The 21,563-nt window shown below is 38.9% G+C and overlaps 1 protein-coding gene across 19 annotated transcripts in view; it reads right to left on the bottom strand.

Moving 5' to 3' along the window:
- RAPGEF2 (Rap guanine nucleotide exchange factor 2) overlaps positions 1-21,563 on the bottom strand; it is a 291,986-nt gene that overhangs the window by 9,485 nt on the left and 260,938 nt on the right. For 6 of the 19 annotated variants that reach the window (XM_037897472.2, XM_043545917.1, XM_037897464.2 and 3 more), the window contains 10 exons: positions 20,509-20,666; positions 11,986-12,226; positions 11,391-11,774; positions 8,704-8,915; positions 8,476-8,599; positions 7,615-7,638; positions 6,324-6,547; positions 5,826-6,005; positions 3,130-3,282; positions 1,615-1,737 (listed from right to left, as the gene is read on the bottom strand). In XM_037897472.2, coding sequence (XP_037753400.1) covers positions 1,615-1,737; positions 3,130-3,282; positions 5,826-6,005; positions 6,324-6,547; positions 7,615-7,638; positions 8,476-8,599; positions 8,704-8,915; positions 11,391-11,774; positions 11,986-12,226; positions 20,509-20,666 — 1,823 coding nt within the window. The remainder of the gene's footprint in view (positions 1-1,614; positions 1,738-3,129; positions 3,283-5,825; positions 6,006-6,323; positions 6,548-7,614; positions 7,639-8,475; positions 8,600-8,703; positions 8,916-11,390; positions 11,775-11,985; positions 12,227-20,508; positions 20,667-21,563) is intronic. The other 13 variants (XM_037897469.2, XM_037897470.2, XM_037897475.2 and 10 more) reach the window with 5 other exon arrangements.

The following is a 21,563-nucleotide window of genomic DNA, read 5'->3' as shown; positions in this document are numbered from 1 at the left end:
AACGGATTTGACATTTCTTGTATAATCGAATATCCAACAGTGTAACAGAGTTACAATAATTAATGATAACAGAAATTTTGGATGGGATATTGAAGTCTCATACTTCAGGGTTTAAACCAATCTCTAACAGAGATCAGGATGAGATCTATGTGGGGAAGCAGATTATTCCATATGTACGTACTGCTGGTTTCTTAAAGGTTCCTCTGATGCTTCTGGTAATGGCCACTGACAGAGACAGAATACTGGATCACATGGACCTTAGGTCTGATAGTATGGCAATTCCTACATTCCTATGTACCATTCATCTGACCTTCACTATCTGTCTTATCCAAACAAGTTTCCAATGTATGCTCCACTTATGTGAGGTGCTACAAGAGTCATTCTCTCCAAGACAAAGTCATTTACTTTAGCATGCTCCCTCATTTTGTATCCACATTTTGAGCAACAGAGTCAAGAATACTTTGAATGTAGATGATTGATCACCTCGCAATTATGGGCTTTGATTATAGCACTGCATGAGAGATTTGTCAGCTAAACCTGAGCTGGCCATCTAATCCTTTGTTTTCAGGCAGTTAACATTTTCTAGGCTATGGCTACACTAGACAACTTACAGCGGTGCAGCTGCACCAATGCAAGCTCTCTAGCGCAGATGCTCTGATGGGAAAGAGCTCTTCCACTGACTTAATTAATCCACCCCCAACAAGAGGCTGTAGTTATGTTGGCGGGAGAAGCTCTCCCACTGACATAGTGCTGTCCACACCAGTGCTTAGGTCAATGTAACTTATGTTGCTCAAAAGGGTGGCTTACTCACATCCCGGAGGGACTTAAGTTATGCCAACATAAGTGGTAGTGTACACATAGCCTTAGAAAGCTTATCCTAAAAGCAGTTCTTTAGGAAGGTAAATTATTAAAATGTAATTTTGTGATGAATGCATTATCAGCTATTATTTTTATTATAAAATATTTGTATTATTGTAGTGACCAGGAACCCTAGTCATTGTGCAAGGTGCTGTACAAAAAGAATTTAAAAGATAGGTTACAGGCCATTCAACAACATACTTTTGTATGTAAGCATGCAATTTTTATTTTTAGTTTGAAAATCACCATTAAGCTTCAAAGAGATTTGAGTGGAGCTACACAGTTCATACTAGCTGAGGATCTGTCCCTAACACCGTCAAATCTGATTAAAGTTAAGAAAGAAAACACATTAGTTCATGGTGCCACTAAATCTTGGAAATGCTTTGAGGTTAGAACCATTTTCATGGATTGCTTTACCAAATATACAGTACTACACTTCCCCTCCATTTATCTGATCCTGATTCCTTTTTCAATAAATGCACTGGCCTTGATAGAATGTGATCAAATTCATATAAATTCACACCTTGCTAAAGTCTATGAGATAAATTATGCTGAGATCTTACAAAGACTCGAGCTGATCATCAAAGGATTTTCTGCATAAGAACCTCCTCTATCTCACCCTTAGAAAAGCTCACTTCAGCAGTGCTTTTGGATATGTATTTGTACTTTTGAAGGACAGACCCCTCATCCCTTTTAAAAACACTCATTAGCCAATTGTACTTGTGATCTTTTTCCTTTTGATTTTGTAAACCCCACCTATCCTATAGGTCCGTGGTGCATTGTTATTCTTGTTACTGTTCTCACTTCCAAGAGAAGAGGAGGAACTGGTTAGATCCGACTGTCTGGAGCCATAATATCTCAGTTGATTGCCACTGCCACCTAACAACAGGATGAGAAAAGAGTTTAGATATCCATTTGACAGAGACAGGAGAGATACCCAGATGAAATGCACAAAAGTTTCAATTTCTCAGCATCACAGTGCAATTTGGTGGGAGTTATTACTACAGTGAAATCTAGAACTGTCCAAGCTCTATCACAAGACTGAGCTCTTACTGTGTGGGGCTCAACTCTGACACAGATTTTTTAATACAACTTTCTCTCATGCAGCCATTAAAATTGATTTCTATGTTATTCTGAAAAGGATAGCAGGAGAAAATGACCTCGAGGTTACCTGCGATAGGAATATGCTGTATAGTGACAATTTTATTTTTTTTTTAAAAATACAAGAAAGGCAAGTGCCTGCACTTGATCTTTTTTCTCTTAATTAATAACCAGAGCCAGTACAATGAAAAAGGAAACAGGACAGAAATTCAGGAGTCTTAGATCATCTTGTTTAAACTCATTTGCAGTTTTGGCCAGTCACACTGGACAGTAATCTCTACCAGTATATTTTAAGACAGTTTCTATGAAATTATTTAAAATTAACTCAGCAAAGAAAGCTTCGTCGTGCAAAGCCATGTGTCAAACTTCCACCTTGATTCTTGGGATGACTAAGGTGTTCGCATAAAGGAAATGTAATGCTTTAGTGATCTGAGCCTTGAACACTCTAGGGAAAATCTTGCCGTCTTGCATGGATCCCTCTCCATCCAGCACAATTGCACAGCAGGCAGGAATGATTTTAACCTAGTAATTCCTTTAGAAATCAGCAGAGGGCTTGGTTATTATACCCAATGATGCTCCAAGGTGCCACTATGAGCTCTGAACTACTGGCCATGTATACTGCCTTTGGTAGAAGGCAACTGAAGGAGACATGTTTGTCTGAAGTAGCAGTAAGGAGAGTTGCTTAGTGCGATGGCTCCAGGATACTCTAAACCCATCCTCCTGCGCTTTGCTAATAGGATGGCTCCTGAGCATCCACTTGGGCACTACTACTCCACTCCCCTGCCAATCCTCATGTGGCAGCATAAGTAGGAAAAGATTTCACCCTTAGGGCTTATCTCGACACACAGGTAGCATGTGGCAAACTGTGGTGTAAATCTACAGTGCACTAGTCTGCTGCACGCTAAATGTCCGTGTGGACCATGCTACCACACACTGAAAGGGCATTTTGACTTACTCTGCTTTGAGATGCAAGTAGATCAGTGTGCACTAGTGAACTTTTAGTTTGGTAGCAGAGTCCACATGAACAGTCAGTGTGCTGTAGATTTACACCCCAGCTTGCTGTGCACTAATTGTTCATCTAGACAAGCAATTTGTCTCCAAGATCCCCTCAGTTATTTTTAAGCCTGCAGGTTTCAGGAAAAGGAATGGATAGTGTTGCACATCTTATACCTTTCCTTGGAGAGGTCTGTGGTGATGTGGGAGGAGAAGACAACTGTGAAGATGCATTTGATATTGTGTCTTCAGCTTGTTTCTTGTGACGGTCCAAACTTCCTTCTTCAGACAATGAAAGAATTTTCTTTAAAGCTTGTGGGGAATTAATGCCTTTAAGGAAGAATGAATGAATTTATGTATTTATTAAGCCGTAAATATATACACCTGTTAATTTTACAGTGCGTTATAGGGACACTGTAAAGATAAAATATTTATCTTCCTTGAGTTACTAATATCACTTTTACCAAAGCAATCACTCTATATCTGACCTATCAGTTCTGATCCTCACAGGAAACCTGCACAATACTTTCAAAAGATGAGCCTGGGAGCTTAAATTCATAACTTCACTAGACTCTAAAAATCATGGACTGAACAGAGACACTGGATTTATGGCTTATTACAACTATCTACAACTCACTAACAACCCTTCCAGCTGCTCCCCTTTAGCCCCTCCCCACTTTCCTTTCCTCCCTGTCACTTGAAGGGAGTTAACAGGCCACTTCACCTTGAATGTTCCCTTGAAACATGTGTTAACTACTTATGCTAAATGATCTGTTTCATCTTGTATTCAGCTGTGACACACTGATTATGGCTATGTCTACTCTAGCACTTTTATTGGTAAAACTTACATCACTCAGGGTTGTGCAAAAACAAACCCTTGACCAACGTAAGTTACAATGACAGAAGCACCAGTGTGGACAGCGCTTTGTTGGTGGGAGACACTCTCCTGCTGACATAGCTACCGCCGCTCGTTGGGAGTGGCTTTATTATGCTGACGGGAGAGCTCTCTCCCATCGGCATAGAGTGGATACATAGGAGACCACACAGCAGTACAACTGCGCCGCTGTAAGGTCTCTAGTGTAGATATAGCCTAAGTTTTCCAGACCTGAAGAAGAGCTCTGTGTAAATCAAAAGCTTGTCTCTCTCACCAACAGAAGTTGGTTCAATAAAAAAAAAATTACCTCTCCCACCTCATCTCTCTAATACCACTTTTAATAACCTAAAATCAAAAAATTAACTTACTCCTCTCTATTTACACTATGTTGTTTATTTCTGTATTTTACTCAGCTTGGACAATGAAATTGGACCACTCTGTTTCAGATTCCAATTCACATCTACTAGCAAAATATTGCTGTGTCTGGGTTTCTACCTGTTCACTGAAAAGATTCCTGTAACTCATGTTCCAGAATATCTTCTGTGCAGATCTACCACCTGGGAGAGGATGATGAGTACTGGGAGATCAAAACTAGCAAATGGTGGAGCTGTACAAAATCCCTCAGAGACTCCAATGTTTATTGAAAGGTTACATAACAGGACCTCAGCTGCTCTTCAGTTGCTTCGGCTATTCAAAATAGCTTAGAGTATCACCAAAGAAAGTGATGCGGGAGGTTGGGCAAGTGAACACCTGCTGGGGCAATATATTCCTAAAGTAGGCTTTCTTCCTTTCTCCTTTGAGAACTGTCTCTGCACAAACTCTAGACTTTGGGAGACTAGCAGTAGCAGTAACAGCTCCTAGGAAAGACCTAGAGGGCACAGGCTGAAAAATTGCTCTCTTGAAACAAACATCAAGTTTGCTGATTAAAAGTGCAGATTGATCTACATGTGACAGCTTTGCAAATTTCAGGGGTGGAGTTATTTTTTCAAGCATTCTATAGAATTTGCATTTGATCTAGAGGACTGCAGTGTTGCAATCAATAATCCAGAATTATTTGATTAACATAGTTTATTTGGTCCTCTAGACAGCAGAATCTACAGAACTAGCCTAATACTACATTATTTCTTGTTTATTTGGTTTTTCTAAATCCCTCTTTTGTAGCTTAAACAATAGGTGTGAGAGACCCTAACAGCAGGTGGAGACAGAATAGAGCAACGTTTGTGGAAAATCACTCCTTGTATAAAGAGGATAGCTAGCGTATCCTGCTTAGAAACAAACCTGAGAATATGTTTTTAATTCAAATTAAATATGGAAAATTTCAGACGACTTCATAACACTGCAACAGGATGCCCTACTTTAGCTGCCAGAGAGAGATTTGGAGAAATCAAATTACTTATAAGAAACTACCATTCTCCTGTTTCAATCTGTAGCATCCCAAACAGTGGAACTTTAGCACTGCAACAGAAAAAGATTTGGGGGACGTGGTGGTGAAGGGCAATTGTCAAATGAAAAAGTTAAAAACTACAGCCCACATTTTCAAAATGATTAGTGACTGGGGGTACTCAACTTGACATACCTTGGACAGGCCTGATTTTTTGGAGGGCAGATGCTCAAACACTTTTGAAAATCAGGCCCCTTTATGGTATCTCAGATTGATCACTCAGAAATGGAGGCAAGCAAAATCATTAGTGACTTTTGAAAACTTAAGCCCAAGGCTCTAGTGCACCAGCCAGAAGAGCAATTATCACCAGATGGAAACAAATCTACAACTGAAAAGGATAAACCAACCAGACCCTTTACTAGGAGAAGTTTTCTCCTGTTTATCTGCTATTAGGAGGATTTATATATGCTGTCTAAACTGACAGAGGGATAACTGAGAGCACTAACTTGAACTAAATGTTACAATATTTCACCAGTTCAAAAATACTCCTGCTTGAACTATACAAAGAAACATCTAAACATTTTTAACGAAACCCACCCGCCCTCTCATTTCACTTACCAAATGGTGGGAGGTCTTTGACTGGTACTTTCTTGCGAGAGGGATAGAGGGACACAGCAGGGACCTGCAATGCTTGGTTTATTTTATGCTGCTGCTGCACCTTCTGCTGAATTCCTGCCCTAGGTGCCACTGGTGACGTTTCCTGTTTCCCAGACCGTTTGTCCCCTGGATTCTTCGGTACTTTGCAATAAATGGAAGAAACAAGGAATTAACTATTTCAGCAGTCTAAGTGGAAGGTTCAAAACTTCTGATTTTAATTAAAAGGAGCTTAGATACAACAATTAGGAGTGTGTATTTATTTAGAGAGGCAAAGGAAGGGAGAGAGCTTTAATTCCTTTAAAACACATATTGTTTTTAATTATAAAATCTTTGCTGACCTTTACGCATAACAGAGCTCAGAAAACAGACATATAAGTGACAGGAAGATATAGCCCAGAAGTTAAGTTACATGCAGATATAAGCAGCTATTTATAATGCTTATTTAATGAAAAAGCTCACATGTGTTGGTGGCTGGCTCACACTGCAGAGACAGTGTCTGGAGGCTCTCTTCATCCATTTCCAGGTCCAAGTTAGAGAGGTACTGCTTCACTTTTCGTGCCATCTGAGCATCTTCATACAGTTTTTTGGCATTGAGAAAGGAGCTGCGACGTACCCGCTTTTTGTGTCCCCCTGTTTGTGCAACATCTAGTACTGCTGCATTTGTACTGCCCTGGCTGAGAGACCTGGAGTGAAGTGGGAAAGAGGAGGAAAGACAGACTTAGTCCAGCAAAGTATCACTTCATGAACTGGAAACATGCAAAAGGTTGCATGAATGTCAGTCTACGGTCAAAGCTTACATGCCTCATTCCAGTAAGTCAAACAAACAGCTATAATAGACAGAAGATGAGGATCAAGAAATCTCTTCACTTGGTTAAAAATAATAATTTATGTATAATTAAAATAAAATAAGTTCCTGGAACCTATTCTACTCCAACTAGGCAATCTCTCTTTTCATATCTAGAAAAGCATTCAAGATAGCTCCCTCACATAAGTCAGCTACTGAGAAGGTTGGAGCATTAAGAAAAGCTCATGCAGCAAGGCAACGCTGACAGACAACTGTAGCTGAGCCTCCAATTTAAATACAAATTATCTAGAAAGTGTTTTCAACACAGTGTTAATCTGGGTTTATAAAAACCTCAATTTCAATAGTAATGAAGAAAAAAAATCTTTTTTCTATTCCCTAACTTGAGTATGATGAGCTTTTTGTTAAACGAATGATCAATTAGTTAATGAGGAAATAAACGTCATGCATTTCAATTTGTGTATGTATGTATGGAAGCTATTTGTGGCTTCTGATTTGTTAAGAGTAAAAAATGGAGGCTGGATTTAGAGTGAAAATATAGTTAGTTGAGCTGTAAAAATCATGGTACTTCAATTTTTAATATCAGTGGATTTCATCTTCACTCATTTATCAGGCATATGTAAATTTTAGTTGTACAGCTATCCCCATACTATTTTGGAATTTCCTTTCTATTACAAGCCAGACTGGTTATATTAAAGTCAATTTTATTGGTGTGTTAAATAAACAACCCTTCCCCAAATCACACTCAAAAATATCTGTAAATAGTTTCACAGCTCTTGTGTTTTTGACCTCAAAAGCAAAAGCACCATTGGATTAAACTTATTGTAAGTACAAAAGGGTTAAAAGAAAAATGTCAAAGCATCAGAAAATTAAAGATAGCAAGTAGAAAAACAATGCAAATGGTCAGAAAAGAATGTTTGTCTGTGTGCGTTGTCTCCAACCACTTACCCCAAACTCCTCCATTTCTTCTTCCTGCAAGTGAGAGCCATGAAGAGTGAAGCATGGGTTTAGGAAGAGATAGAGAAAGATCACAAGCTCAGAAAGAAAAGACCAGACCTCAGGACAAGCAGTACTAGAAGCCCACAAATATTAAAACAGACTTTTCTCAGGCGCACAGTTGGATATTAAAAACTCTTCTAGTTCAGATTAAGCGAGAGTGCATTATGCTGTCTCTACACAAAACCAAACAGCAATCACTCCACATTCTCCTGCACCATTGATTTATGCTGAAGTTCAAATATTCCTATTTGTAGTAAACTGTGAGCAATTTAGATTGTCCTGTGCATCAACATTTCATACGATAAACTTTCCTCTACTACAGTATATAGTGAAATCGAATATCTTCATTCAGACTATGAATTGGTGGGATCTCATCACGGAATCAGGCAAATTGGCTATCCGTGGGAGAACATAAAACACTGTTCCCTCCATGGTAAGATCTAGAATTACTTTCCTTTTTAAAGCTGTTTTTAAAATGTGGATACAGTACATAACTGTGATTACCCAAAAGTGGTACAAGGTAGTGAATGAGACATCGTGCATCTAAAATGCTGCAATACAACCAGTGATACAGAAGTTATACAGTCCAATCTTGCAACTGAAACCTCCCATTGACTTCTATGAGTGTTCCAGGCATGGAAAGAACAAGAGGCCCCACAGGTGGGAAGATAAAGTCTCATCTTTCATTATTTAATTTGCAGTGTTTCTTTTGTTAAGGACTGTGGAGGGGCACTAGAGAATTACTTATTTTATTATTGATACTCAATTTTTTGTCTCAATCAATTGAAGCTCTGTTGAAGACAAACCTACCTAGTCCTGAACATTACAGCAGGATCCATGTTAACAGAAGCCATTCGACCAACATGACGAATTTCTTTTGCAATCATTCTCAGTTTCTCAAAATTGACCAAGCCCTCCACTTTTGAGTCATTTCCTATATTTAGTAAAAAGAAGACAAGTAAATAGTAATAGTATCATCTACTAGGCTGCAAAATCTATTTTCTGTGGAGATAAAGAACCATGCTATTTTGCATTTACCTTCATGAAGGAAAGTAAGGTCCTTTTTGATAACCGGGAAGAGAGGAATAATGGGAGGCTGTAGGTTTTGGCTGTTCAGGACATTACGATATTTTGCCATGTTCCTAGATGGATCAAACAGGTCTTGAAGATCTTGAAACAGCTTCTCATATTTGCTTGGAAGTTTTTCCCAAGTAGTGCGAAGCCTTGCAACCGGTGCCAAATTCAGGCCACTGAAAACAGTTCATTAGGGTTTTGTTTTGTTTGTTCAATTAAATACAGACTATGCAAATTTAATAGAAAGAAAACTGCAACACCCAAATATAAAACACTATACAATTTTGTGTAGCAGAAATATCATCTCCCATATCAGGCAAGTGTTATCATACAGCAATATACCAATCAAGTGCAAATATTGATAAGTAAAAATTGCATTTTGAAAATGTGCATTATAAAATCTATACAATACATGTTATGAAAATGTATATCTCAAAGCTATGAATTTTATATTAACTATAATGACTGATGGAATCTATACAATGCAGTATACCCAGATAAAACAGGTAATGCCTGTGAATTGAGGGAAGCAATTAGGGACTATGACTGAATTGGTATCTGCCTCCACTATTGAGGAGTTGTCTGCCCTTTACCATGGAAGTTTACAATCTATAGGTATATCTGGACTCACGGTCTCTCCTGGATTCCCAGACTGTGTCAGTGACCAGGGATGCTTTTCTCCAAACCTATACCTGGTGATAGTACTAAGACCATTTCCTTTGCCACAATCCATGTGCCATGACACCTCCAGATGGATTTGCTGAAATAGACTCTATACCAGGGATCGGCAACCTTTGGCACGTCGCCCATCAGGGAAATCCGCTGGCAGGCCGGGACGGTTTGTTTACCTGCAACGTCCGCAGGTTCAGCTGATTGCAGCTCCCACTGGCCAATGGGGGCTGCGGAAAGCAGCACGGGCTGAGGGATGTGCTGGCTGCCGCTTCCCGCAGCCCCCATTGGCCAGAAACGGCAAACCGCAGCCAGTGGGAGCTGCGATCAGCCGAACCTGCAGGTAAACAACAGTGCCAACCCGCCAGCGGATTTCCCTGATGGGCCGTGTGCCAAAGGTTGCCGATCCCTGCTCTATACTTAAGGATATACAGAAGCTGCAGCTGGCTGAAAAAACCTGTGGTCCACTCCCTTACAGCTGTTGGTAAAGGGAGTACTTTACACCAGTGGTACTGACTAACTATTCACTTCTGGCTGTAAAGGAGGTATTGATATTAATTGATAATGTCAGTTTTTGTTCAAATTCTAGCTAACTGACAGGCTGCCTCTCACCCCATACTCTGAAGCAGGACTTAAGCTGAGATGAAGTGGCTGAACTAAGTTCCTAGATTTAAATGCCTCATTGGAGCTAACAGATTCCTAGCCTCTGGGGGTCTCTGATTTTGGAGAATTTTCTTCTCCTTCTGGTCTGATGGGGTTCAAATCCACTGAACTTCAAGACAAGTGGCAGAGCTGATTTTTTCTTTTTAACAGACTTTTGCATGAAAGGGTGATAACAATGTATGCCAATGGCCTTTTTTGTAGCCTGTGATATTTACATTTCTATTACTGTGGTGTTATATATATTTATTTCTGCAACCTGAAGTATTCTGAAGGGTGCAAGAGTGTTTAAGTATGTCTTTAATACAGGTACTAGACATTTTCTACTTTTACATTCTGTAATTTAAAATTAGATTACTGTAGGGATTTTTTTAAAATTAAAATACCTTAATCTGAGGAATTTTATATCAAATTTCCCCCAGCTGGATTTTCTGCACATGAAATACAAACCCCTGAGAACAGACAACAGTAATACAGTAACCCAAATTCGAAGAACTGCATTCTTATTGCTTCTATTACTTTCTTCAGCTAACATAAGGTTAATAGTACTCTCCCCCACTGGGAACAATTTTTCTTTTGTCAACAGCCTAAACAGTTGATAGTACAAAACTACAATCAATAATATACCAAGACTCAATAAATGCAGGGTACTGAGCACCTTCTATGAGGTAATGCACATCTTAACTCCCCCAAGAAAACAGGGGGTGAGGTCAAATAGCACTTCATGAGATGAACTCGGTATCTTGTAAGGATCAAGCACCAAGACAAAAAATACCACAAGCCACCTGCTTTCTTATAACTGCAAATTCTTTTTACTATTCACCTTCCCCTATTACCTTTCCCACAGGCACAACCACAAGAGCAGAACAAGGGGATACGCAATCCTTTTGATATCCTTCCTCCATGCAGTTGCTGGACTTATTCTCACTCCTGGAGCCTCTTACATTTTTTATTTTTTTCCTAAGTTTGACTATCTCTGACTGCCATCCTTCTCAAAAATCTCTTTCCTCCCATGCCACACAAATTCTTTATTCCCTAATTCCTCTAGTTTCAGTTTTTATAAAGGTGGCAGAGTTCCAAGGATTATTTCAAAAAACATTTTAATATCAGGATATAAGATTATTTGGGGGGAAAAATCTTTTCCTATCTTTTTAGGAGTGTCTGAAGCTGGCGGTAATAGTATTAGTCAGCTCCCTTTCTGTTTAATGCAAATTTCTATTCATTTTGACGTATTACCCCTGAGTAACCTGAACTGAATTCACTGTTAAAAAAACCAAAAACAAACAAACAAAAAAACCCCACACAAACCTTCCCCTATTTACCTGATAATTGCAAACATGGAGTTGAAGTTCTTGCATTCCCTGCAGTGCAGTGCTATCTTAATGAAATGTTTAATGATCTTCATTCTTTTAAGCTGGTTGGTTTCTCTTAGAATCTCAGATGCTACCCAAAATGTTTCTTGGTTTATCACTTCTTCAAACTTTTTCAAGTTAGTACAACTGATTTTAGATTTGAGTTTAAACAGGTCGTCTATGTATTCTGTGGGTTCAATGTTACGAAACAGCTCAAAGTTTCGCATGGAGAGCTGAGCAGCCATCTCAACAGTACTGAGCTGCAGTAGGGAAATTTGACTTTCCCGTAGTAACTCCTGAGCATCTTCATCTGAACACAGTGTTTCTGTCTCCATGTTGTTTTTCAGATAATACCTATAAAAATAAAATGCCAGAAGAAAATTGATAGCTAAGATTATCATATACTAGAGAAAAGTTGCAGACTGAAATAAGTGTATATGCTCTAACTAGCTTAGAATAGTAACCTTGAAGTTGAAATATTTTTGGGGAGAAAACAGACTGTCATAAGATACCCATATGCATCAGAATTCTTATTAAACTTACATAATATAAACCATAGTCTCACCTGCCACTTAGCTGTATCCTATCAGCAAGCTTGGATAGCTGATCTGGAAGCCTCCTTTGCTTGATTACACCCTCTGGAGTGACAGAGACTTCACACAAAGAATATGCATCGGGAGTAGCAGTTACAGCAAACTCTCTAATTGCCTGAATGACCACTTCCTTTGCTGTTGTGTCCTTACTAATCATAATATAACGACTTTGCTGGTCTGCCTTGAAAACCCTCAGAACTTGGTCTGGTAAGTCTGAAGAAGAAAAACAAAAACAAATGCAGGTCAAAAAACAATGACGTGACGACACCACAGGAGTATATCTGCACAATTACTTCTGACATCAGGGTCACTGTATTTTCATTCTTCTCCCCTTTCCTCCCCTGAAATTGTTTTACAGGACATAGCTCCCAACTGATATGCATCTGGTGGGTCTAACCTGAATTTAGACCCAGAAACTTCATCTACAAGAGACCATCTCAAACCTACTAATATTGTAGAAAGTCCCAGGCTTAAGGACTCACATATGGAACCTTTAAGATATTAGATGAGTGAGACCTGCATAAGATTTTGTGGATGTAGTAGATTAATTTGGATCCACTACAGAGGGTAAGTCATGCAGCTTGGAAGTCTGGGTTTCTCTGATTGATAAAATGGAACTGCTCCGAGTCTGGATTATATGCCGCTTTTAAATAGACTCTGCATCAAGACAGCAAAATCAACTCCCCATCCCAAGTCCTTGACTCATATACTGAGAGCCCAAAGAGTGTGTTTGTTTTGTTGCCTTAGAAAGTTTGGGATTTCTGCAAAAAGTGAATATGTTAGTGCTGAGTTTTCCTCCCCATTACCCCAAAAATGGAACCTTTTACAGGTCAGCAGAGCAGCACCTGCAAGGAGGTGTGATTCAAATAGCTTCTTAGGAAACTGGTCCTGGAACAAACTGGGCAAGAGACTCACAACCCACATTTCAGTCTCTCTGGTTTGGGATCTTTGCATTATGATGCTGCAAGGACAAATACTTGGGTGAACATTTCCAAATGCGGGAACCTAAAATAAGGAACCTAAATTCACATTTAGACACCTGAAAAGGTGTATCCAGGAATTCCACTCCAGTCAAAGTGAGCTGAAGGTGCGCTGCACATATGAAAATCAAGCAATTTTTTCAGGTGTCTAAATATGGATTTAGCTGACGAAGTTCAGGCAGTCAAGTTTGAAAATATTGGCCTTTCTGAGAATGATTTTCAGAAAGTTAATTGTAGAACTGTATATATAACTGTGCACTTAACTTGTGTGTTCAATCACAATTCCTTGTACAAACTGAAGATCCGGGTGTGTACAAACGGCCAGCAAGATGGATAGATAAGGAAATGTTACTCACCTTATGCAGAAACTGGAGTTTGAGATGTGTGTTCCTATGAGCACTCCAGTTCAGATGTGCTTTGACCGGAGATTTTTGATAATACTGCCCACCCGGCCTGCACATGCACTCTACACATCTTCATGCTCTGCACTAAGTATATATAGGCCTGCACTGGTAAACTGCCCTCAGTTCCTTTTCCATTGCTATGTCCCATAGAAGACACTTGGAAGCAGAGGGGAAGGAGGGTGGTAGAGGAACACCCATAGGTACACACCTCGAAGAACTCAAATTACTGCACAAGGTGAATAATCTCTTTCTTCTTCGAGTAGTGTTCCTTTGGGTGCTCCACTTCACAACAAAAGGAGAAAGCTTCAGAGTCAAGTTCAATACTGAAGACAAGACTGCTTTCCCAAGGACAACAGCTAGAAGAATAAACCATCATGTGGTGCATGGAAATTATATGTATTGAAGACAAAGTTGCAGCTTTGCAGATCTCAAGAATGGAAATGTTTTTGAGTAATACCACAATGATGGAGAGAGAGACTGTGGAATGGGCTAATACACCCTACGATAACAAGGAAGAATACATCCAGAAATCCATTTGAAGAGTCTTGGGTGGAGATTCTGGACCCTTTGGACCTCTCACCAATTGATACGACAGTCTTGGAAATTTTCTAAATGGTCTGCTTCAGTCCAAATAAAAGGTCCTCATCCTCCTTATGTCCAGGGTATAGAAGGCAGCATCCTTTGTCAAGGTGTTTCTGATCCTTATCGTAAGGTGTGAATTTTATGTGCTACTTGTTCATTCACTGCTTCCACAGCCAGAGAGTTAGGCTCAGGATGCGAAAATAAAAATAATTTTGCTAGGGTCTAATAGGCACTTAATCTGCAAGCTAACATTAGCTGAAAGTGACCATTAAAGAATATCCAGGAGCTTGACTGTGACTCTCTGACATCCTCTAAGGGGACTGGTAAAGAGTCTGCAATACATTTCATTAACTGTTTGAAATCATCAGCCAGAGAAAGTGGAGGCAGCATAACTGCCTCGTCTGAAAGACGTTCATTTGCAAAGAATCATCCTTATCTGCTCCGGCCTCCTGCTCTTCAAGGGATTCCTGTACCTGAGGTAATCGAACAGGGATAGATAAAGTAGGAGAATGTCTCTTTCTGTGGTCCCACACGAAAGACTAGGGACTCATGAAAATTGCTGTCGACTTGCAGCCCAAGAATCTCAGTATCATCACTGAGGGGGTCAATAAAGTATGGTAGGTGACATCCAATGGTGCCAGAACCAGTGCAAAGGGGTGTGGGTTCATCCTGAATGTAACTCTTCTCTCTCCCCAAAACAGTCAGGAGGGAAGTCCCTTTGGTAAGTAGAGGAATCATGTACTGAGATTTGTGCAGCTGTAGAGAACTCCCCCTCATGTAAAGGAGGAGCTCTGCCACTCTGAGGGTACTGGACAATTGAATCTGGATATGGAGATGATCCCACATTTTATCATTCTGGCAATTTACAGTAGAAATAGAATATAAAAAGCAAAGCTGTAGACTATCTTGCAGTTCTTTGCCACTGGACTTACAAAAGGATACAATCCAGTCCCCCGTGGTATTTTTCATGATAAAGGTAAGCACTTCCACTCTAATCTTTTAACTGACCGGGGAAGTTAATATATTTTTCAGAGGTAAATAAGCTTTGATATTTGTGCGCGTGTCATGGATCTAAATTCCTGCTCTGTTTTTCATCAAAGTAAGAGGAGGTGCAATTTGTATTTTTATTCTGAAGGACATAAAGGTCGTATGAACAACATGAAAACAGAAAGCAAAAGAGAAGTCTCCTGGATCTAGTGCCAAGACTAATACTTAAATAGACTGATACTGATAAACCAACTGCTAGACAAAAACATTTCCTTTGAAGAAAAGGAATCTTATTTGGCAGCAATTCACAGAAAAGGGAATTTACTATTAGACCTGAATGTGCACTACATGTATATTTTGTTTAAAAAAAAACCCCTACAAAAACACATGTATTCATCAACAGAAGCGTCGAGATAAAAACAAATATTACAGAATGTTTTCCATGTTTATTACACGATGTAACCAAACTAGTCAATTTAGGGAACATGAGACTTCATCTCTCTCATACATGGCTTATTTTATATAGTGATATACCGTGATCACTACTGGGACATGCACATTTATTCACTGTTTTGCAACTTGAAGAACAGAATGAAAAAATATTAAAATTGACTGATTACATCATACTTTACATATTCATTAGGCTAAATTTAGGCCAATTCAGTAATTTCCTTGAATTTCATATCCCAACTACAATGATTCAGTAATGCCTTTATGTAACCATATTTCTAAGCCTATTTTAAAAATTATTAATGTATGATAATCAAAACAAAGCACTTTGTTGCTATGCCAAATATTCAGGTATCCTAGAGCTAGACAAATTGCAAACTCACTCTGCCTTTCCCTGGAGAGTGAGGGTCCAATATGCTTTGCACATTACTAATACAGCTCTTCCTTCTGTGGACAGAGGTTCCTTCAGAAGAAGGCTTTCAGGGACAGAGCGTGTTTCCGTAATTTCTCGGTTGCTCTGCCATCTTGGGAGGAGAAGCAGTCAAACCCTGAAGGTTTGAGATTAGGCACTGTGTCCCAAATAATGCCCTACCCATTAAGAAAGAAAAACACGTAGGAAAAGGAAAAGGAAAAAAGTGCTCAATATACTACTTTGACAAAAACCATAAAATAAACATTAAACACAAAATGGAAGTTCTCAACTATTTTACTGTGTGCCACTGCAAACTCAACTCCTAGTGAGAGCCCACTGATTGCATTAACAGCCTCATCTTTCTCAAGAGGAAGGTAACCTGTTCTTTAGGATTACAAGAGTCAGTATGAAGAACAAATACCTGATCAGTGAAAAATTAAGGTCCGCTCCGGTCCTATGATTCTAAGACGCAGATAAAATACTTGTGCAGGCTTTTTTCACCTTGTGACTAGATTACTGCAACACCCTTTTCTCTGGCCTTGACAAATGCCATCATGCCCCGCTCATATCCATTCTGAACGTTGCTGCAAAGATCATTTCCCCAGCCTATCATTTTGACCATGTCAATCTTCTCTTTGCCTCCACTTCATTATCACACGAAACAAGCTGCTTGTCTTCATTTTCAAGGCCTTTCATAGCCTATCCCCACCTTTCTGTCATCTCTCATTTATTACCAAGACATCAACTCCCACCTCTAATTGCCCATGATGCCAGCCTCCGTTGCCAGCTTGTTAAGATCTGCAAGCAAGCAGACTTTTTTGTATTTTTTCCCATGCTGCCACTGGCACTTGGAGGAGTTCCCCATAAACATCAGCAAAGCTACCTCATTATCCTCCTCCAAATGTCTCCTCCACCATGATGCCTAAAAAAAATCTTCATAATGATTAGGCCGTTTGTGAACTGAGACCACTACATGTCACGATGACCAATACTGTCTCAATGTTTCCTTGTATTCTCCTGTCTATTTATCTTCTGTCTCTTGTTTAATACTTAGACTGTACACTCTTTGGGGCAGGGATTGCTTTTATTCTATCTTTGTACAATGCCTAGCACAATAGTTCATGACTTGGGTTCCTAGGTTCTATGATAATATCACCACCACCACGGCTTACTCTTACCACAATTTTTCATGTCCAGTACAGGTCTGAACTTCTTCTAAGTAGTATCACACCCTATATAAAAAGCATACAGGATTTTTAAATTAAAAATGCAATCTAGAGCTGATCTTGATCCGAAGCCTCAGATCCAAACAATCCCAAACTTCGAGGCAGTTCAGATCCAGAACTCAACAACGCAGATAACAATTATCTCATGATGGGACAAATCTTACCATCCCCTAACTTTGGCAAAGACAGATCCAAACTGTGTGGCTTGAGCCAAGCCCATCCCTAGTTTACACCACATTGAAAACTAAAATAACTGTAAATCTTTCCATACATTGACTATTCCCCTAAAATGTAGTTTTAGATTAATGTTAGGCACAGGGAGAGTGTCTCTGGAAAACTGTGCTCAAGATCTGTCCGATTGCTTTGTCGTAAGTGAAAAATGACATTCCAGTTTCCTTTCCTCCATTCACTCATAGGAGGGTTGCATGTGAGTAAAGTCAATGGACTAGCATTCGTGGTCGCAAGGGGCACAGTCGCATTCAGATAATGAGATGTTTCATAAGGTATTGTTGTTTTTATAAATTAAGCATGACTTCTCAATTTTACTACTTGACAGCTTGTACAATTTTTTTCCATCTTCCCAGAAAGAAACTGGAGTGGAGTACTAGGAAAAGCCTTGCCTTGTAGATAAGAATCTAGTCTACTTGGAGTTTCTATCTGAAGGTAAAGGGGAAATTAAAGGTGATGAACACTCAGTTAAAAATCATAGTATACTCATGAATCCCAATCAAATACAGCCATGAGAGCAAAAGTGTTATGGAGTATTTGAACATTTAAAAATAAACTGCTATTTAAAAACAAAAACCCTACACAAAGCAGTATATAAAACAGATTGTTGCTGGCTTCAAGCTTCTAGAATGGGTGTTTTATTTCCCTGAAGACTACTCTTCCAAAATGTTGATTTTCAAAGCTTACTTGAGCAATTAGTTTTATGTCCCATCCTGAAGCATAGTCCCTAAGGCCTTAAAGGATGGCAACTCCAAGAGGCTTTCCCTTTCTACTCCAATGCATTCAATTTTCTGAAAACTGCCCATGTCCCCATCTTTTATTTAGTCCAAGGTAACATCCAAATTAAAAACTGTAAGCTTTAAAGTTTTTTCAAGTCTTCAGGTACACTGAAAACATTCAATGGCTTGCGTCTATATCCCAAATATTCCTAAAACCCTTAACATATCTGATCTAGTAGGAGGGGTTTTATTTTTTGTTTGTAGGGTTTTGTTTTGTTTTTTTGGTTGGTTAGGAAAAAAGCCAAGAATTTTTTAAAAACTATTTGGAGCATATTTGTACAAGTTTTATTATAATACAATAAATTACTAAGTAGCAGCCTGTGATGCTGTATGATTGGAACATGACCATTTATATCATTAATATTGCTGCTGTCAGACAATTGCAACAAATCTTGAACAAAGTATATCATGTACGGTATCAATGGAAAAGTTACGACTTGCTGAGTATGATTACCCTGTTTATATGCATGTATAATTTTTGTATCTGAAGTTATGAATATTGGCTACATAGACCTATATTTCAAACGTGTTTGCTCCTGGGATAACACCCACAGGGTAATTTATACGCAGTCTGGCCAGCACATTGTGAATAAACTATTCAAGTTGATGGCCCTTTAAAGAACACTTAAATCTCATAATGGGCCAAAAAAGAAGACTGTCCCCACCCAGTTGGCTTCCTGTGGATGCTTTAGCCAAAATATGAGTAATGGCTGCTCCTATGAGTCATCAAAGCATGCAAGGGCATGTGACCTGCTCATGTGACCCTGGATGCCATCTTGTGCCTGTATTTTTTCACAAACTAAGACTGAGAGCATCCTCTCCACCTGGGAGAAGGTATAAAGGACCCTGGAAGCATCTCCATTTTGCCTCTTTCCTGTTCTGATCTCTGGACTATGGACTTACATGAACAGGAGCAAATTGACTACGAATTGAGGGCCTTCCAACCTTTTGGAAGTTACCTAAGACTTTACAAGCCAGCAGTCTGTAACATCACTGCTAAAAATCAGATCCAAGAAATTTGCAATGAATGTGTATATGTATATATGACTTCCTTAACCATTTTAACTCTCTCCTCTTTCTTTTCTCTATAAGTAAACCTTTAAATAGTAGATACTAAAGGATTGGCAACAGCATGATTATTAGGTAAGATCTGAGTTATATATTGACCTGGCTATGCGGCTGATCTCTTGGGATTAGAAGGACCCTTTATTTGATTAAATTGGTTTTAAATAACCACTCATCATAAAATCTAGTGTCTGGGTGGTGAAATTAGTACTGGAATACTTAAAGAGACTGCATTTCTGACTTCTTGTTAAGTCAGAACAGAAGTTTACTTTTGTACTGGATTGGTATATCTAATGGAAGAATAAGCACCACTTTGGGGTGAATCTGTCCTATTTTTCAGCAGTTTGCACTGAATCTCGTATCCTCAACTGTGACCCACTGAGGCATGGTGACACTTTTTGTTTTCCTAAAAGTCACTGAGGTGCTGCTATAATGCTAAAGCTAAAGCATTATTCCACTGTTCAACTCACATTTATCATATCTAAGACAAAAGCCTATGAATACTTACTTTCTTTTTTAAACTTTCCTTAGCTCTTCTGACGCAGTTTAAGAATTGTGCTAGCTTCCATTTCAAGGCATGAAATTTGTTTGATGTCTGTGAGCCACATACTACGACTACAGTGATGCCTATAGGCTGGGAGACGAAAGATTCATTGTGCTAGGTGCTACACATACACACGGTAAGACAGAGACTGTGACCCAGAGAGTTTATAATCTGAAGAGACAAGGCAGAGCAAGACTGGGAGATTGTCCCCAATTTAAAGATGAGGAGGCGAGGCAGAGAGATACGAAATGACTTGCCCAAGAAAGTCTGTGGCAGAAACAGGAATTGAACCCTAAATCTCTGCAGTCCCAGTGCTAACTTCAAGACCATCTTTCCCCTTTAATGAATGTATTATAGTCTACTTTAGTATACGGTTTGTGTGTGATATTGTAGATTACTGCAGCCTTGTACAAATTACTGCCTACCAGCTATGTCTGTGTAACTAGAAGACAAATTAGAATATACCACGTACCTGAAGTTTACACTGGTTTTATATTATATATATTTATTTTATATGTAATTCAGGGTATTGTATATAAATAAATTTATATTGTATATAAATAAATAAATTTATATTGTATATAAAAATAAAAATATACTGAATTACAGACAATACATTCTGCATACAACAAAAATATATACATATTTGCCTGGAGTTGAAATAAACTGGAGCAATGACACAAGAAAGAACTGTATATTAATACAATACATGATCAGTCTATAGGTTAAAACATATGTTAATACAAATTGATGGGTAGATCCAGAACAATGAGTACCTAAAAGTAAAGTGTGACTAGAGGAAAATTAGAGGTAAGAGTAAAAAAAAATTGATGCTCACCTGGAGTACTATTGAAGTCTAAGATGCGGTGATGTGACTGCAATAAATCTGGATTACTGGATGACAGGGTTCCACTGACAGGTAAAGCAGGAGGAATGTGTTTGGTCTGCCTCAATCCTACAATGCTGTCATCCTGCGACTGGCCAATTCCAATGTCACTGTGCCAAGGGGTAATGAGAAAATAAGAAATTTCAGAACTTAAATCTTCAAAGCTTTAGTTATGGCTACAGTATTTGCCATTTAAATGTTAATGGTCCTCAGAAAGCAGTAGCCATCTCATAGTTTCTTTACGGTGCATTTAGCCACAGTACCCAAGTGCTACGTAACAATAAAATTAGATCTGCTTACCAATAACCATTGAGGATTCTGCTCTTTGCCCTTCCTACTTCTGGAAAAACGGCTAGTTTTTGTTATCTCAGGACTTTATTCAGGGTGGGGAAGATTTATTAAAAAGGGGTAACATGCAGTGCACTTTAAAACTAATCAGACTTTGGCTCAGTCTAATCGCCTCTTGTAACTCATTCCAAAAAAAGATCCCCTCATCCCAGAATATTATTTCTCCAGCTCTCAGGCACTTTATTTTTGGTGAATTGCATTATTCCAGAGGAACAAAACAGTATTAGCAGATCATAGATGGAGAGATGTCATCTAATGATGGGTACTATTGATGGCTTTGAGTGCAGGAAGAAAATCTTAATTGGAAGCAGTGGAGGGTGTTGAAGCCAGGGTAATGTGCTCTTGATGAGGAGCCAAACTGTTGATTTTACATACATGGATGTATCTGAGAACTTCAAATACAACATTTTGGTGGGCAAACTTTAAATGTTTAATGATAACCGTTGTAGCAGAGGGAAATATTTTTAAAATTTAACAACCAAATACCAAGGTTTTCAACAGTGAATGCCTAACAGACTCCTAAATCAATATTAGGTTGCTAAATAAATAAGTCAGAACTGCTGGATGCCCAACACACCTTTGAAAATTAGGCCACTAAATTAAAGTACCTGAGGTACTCATTTTTTAAAATCGTGGCTAATTCGTCAACAAACAGAAAA

Source organism: Chelonia mydas, chromosome 4 (genome assembly GCF_015237465.2).
Source record: "Chelonia mydas isolate rCheMyd1 chromosome 4, rCheMyd1.pri.v2, whole genome shotgun sequence".
Lineage (NCBI taxonomy): Eukaryota > Metazoa > Chordata > Testudines > Cheloniidae > Chelonia > Chelonia mydas.
The sequence above is the reverse complement of the archived record's forward strand: the minus strand, read 5'-3'. Positions and strand labels throughout refer to the sequence as shown.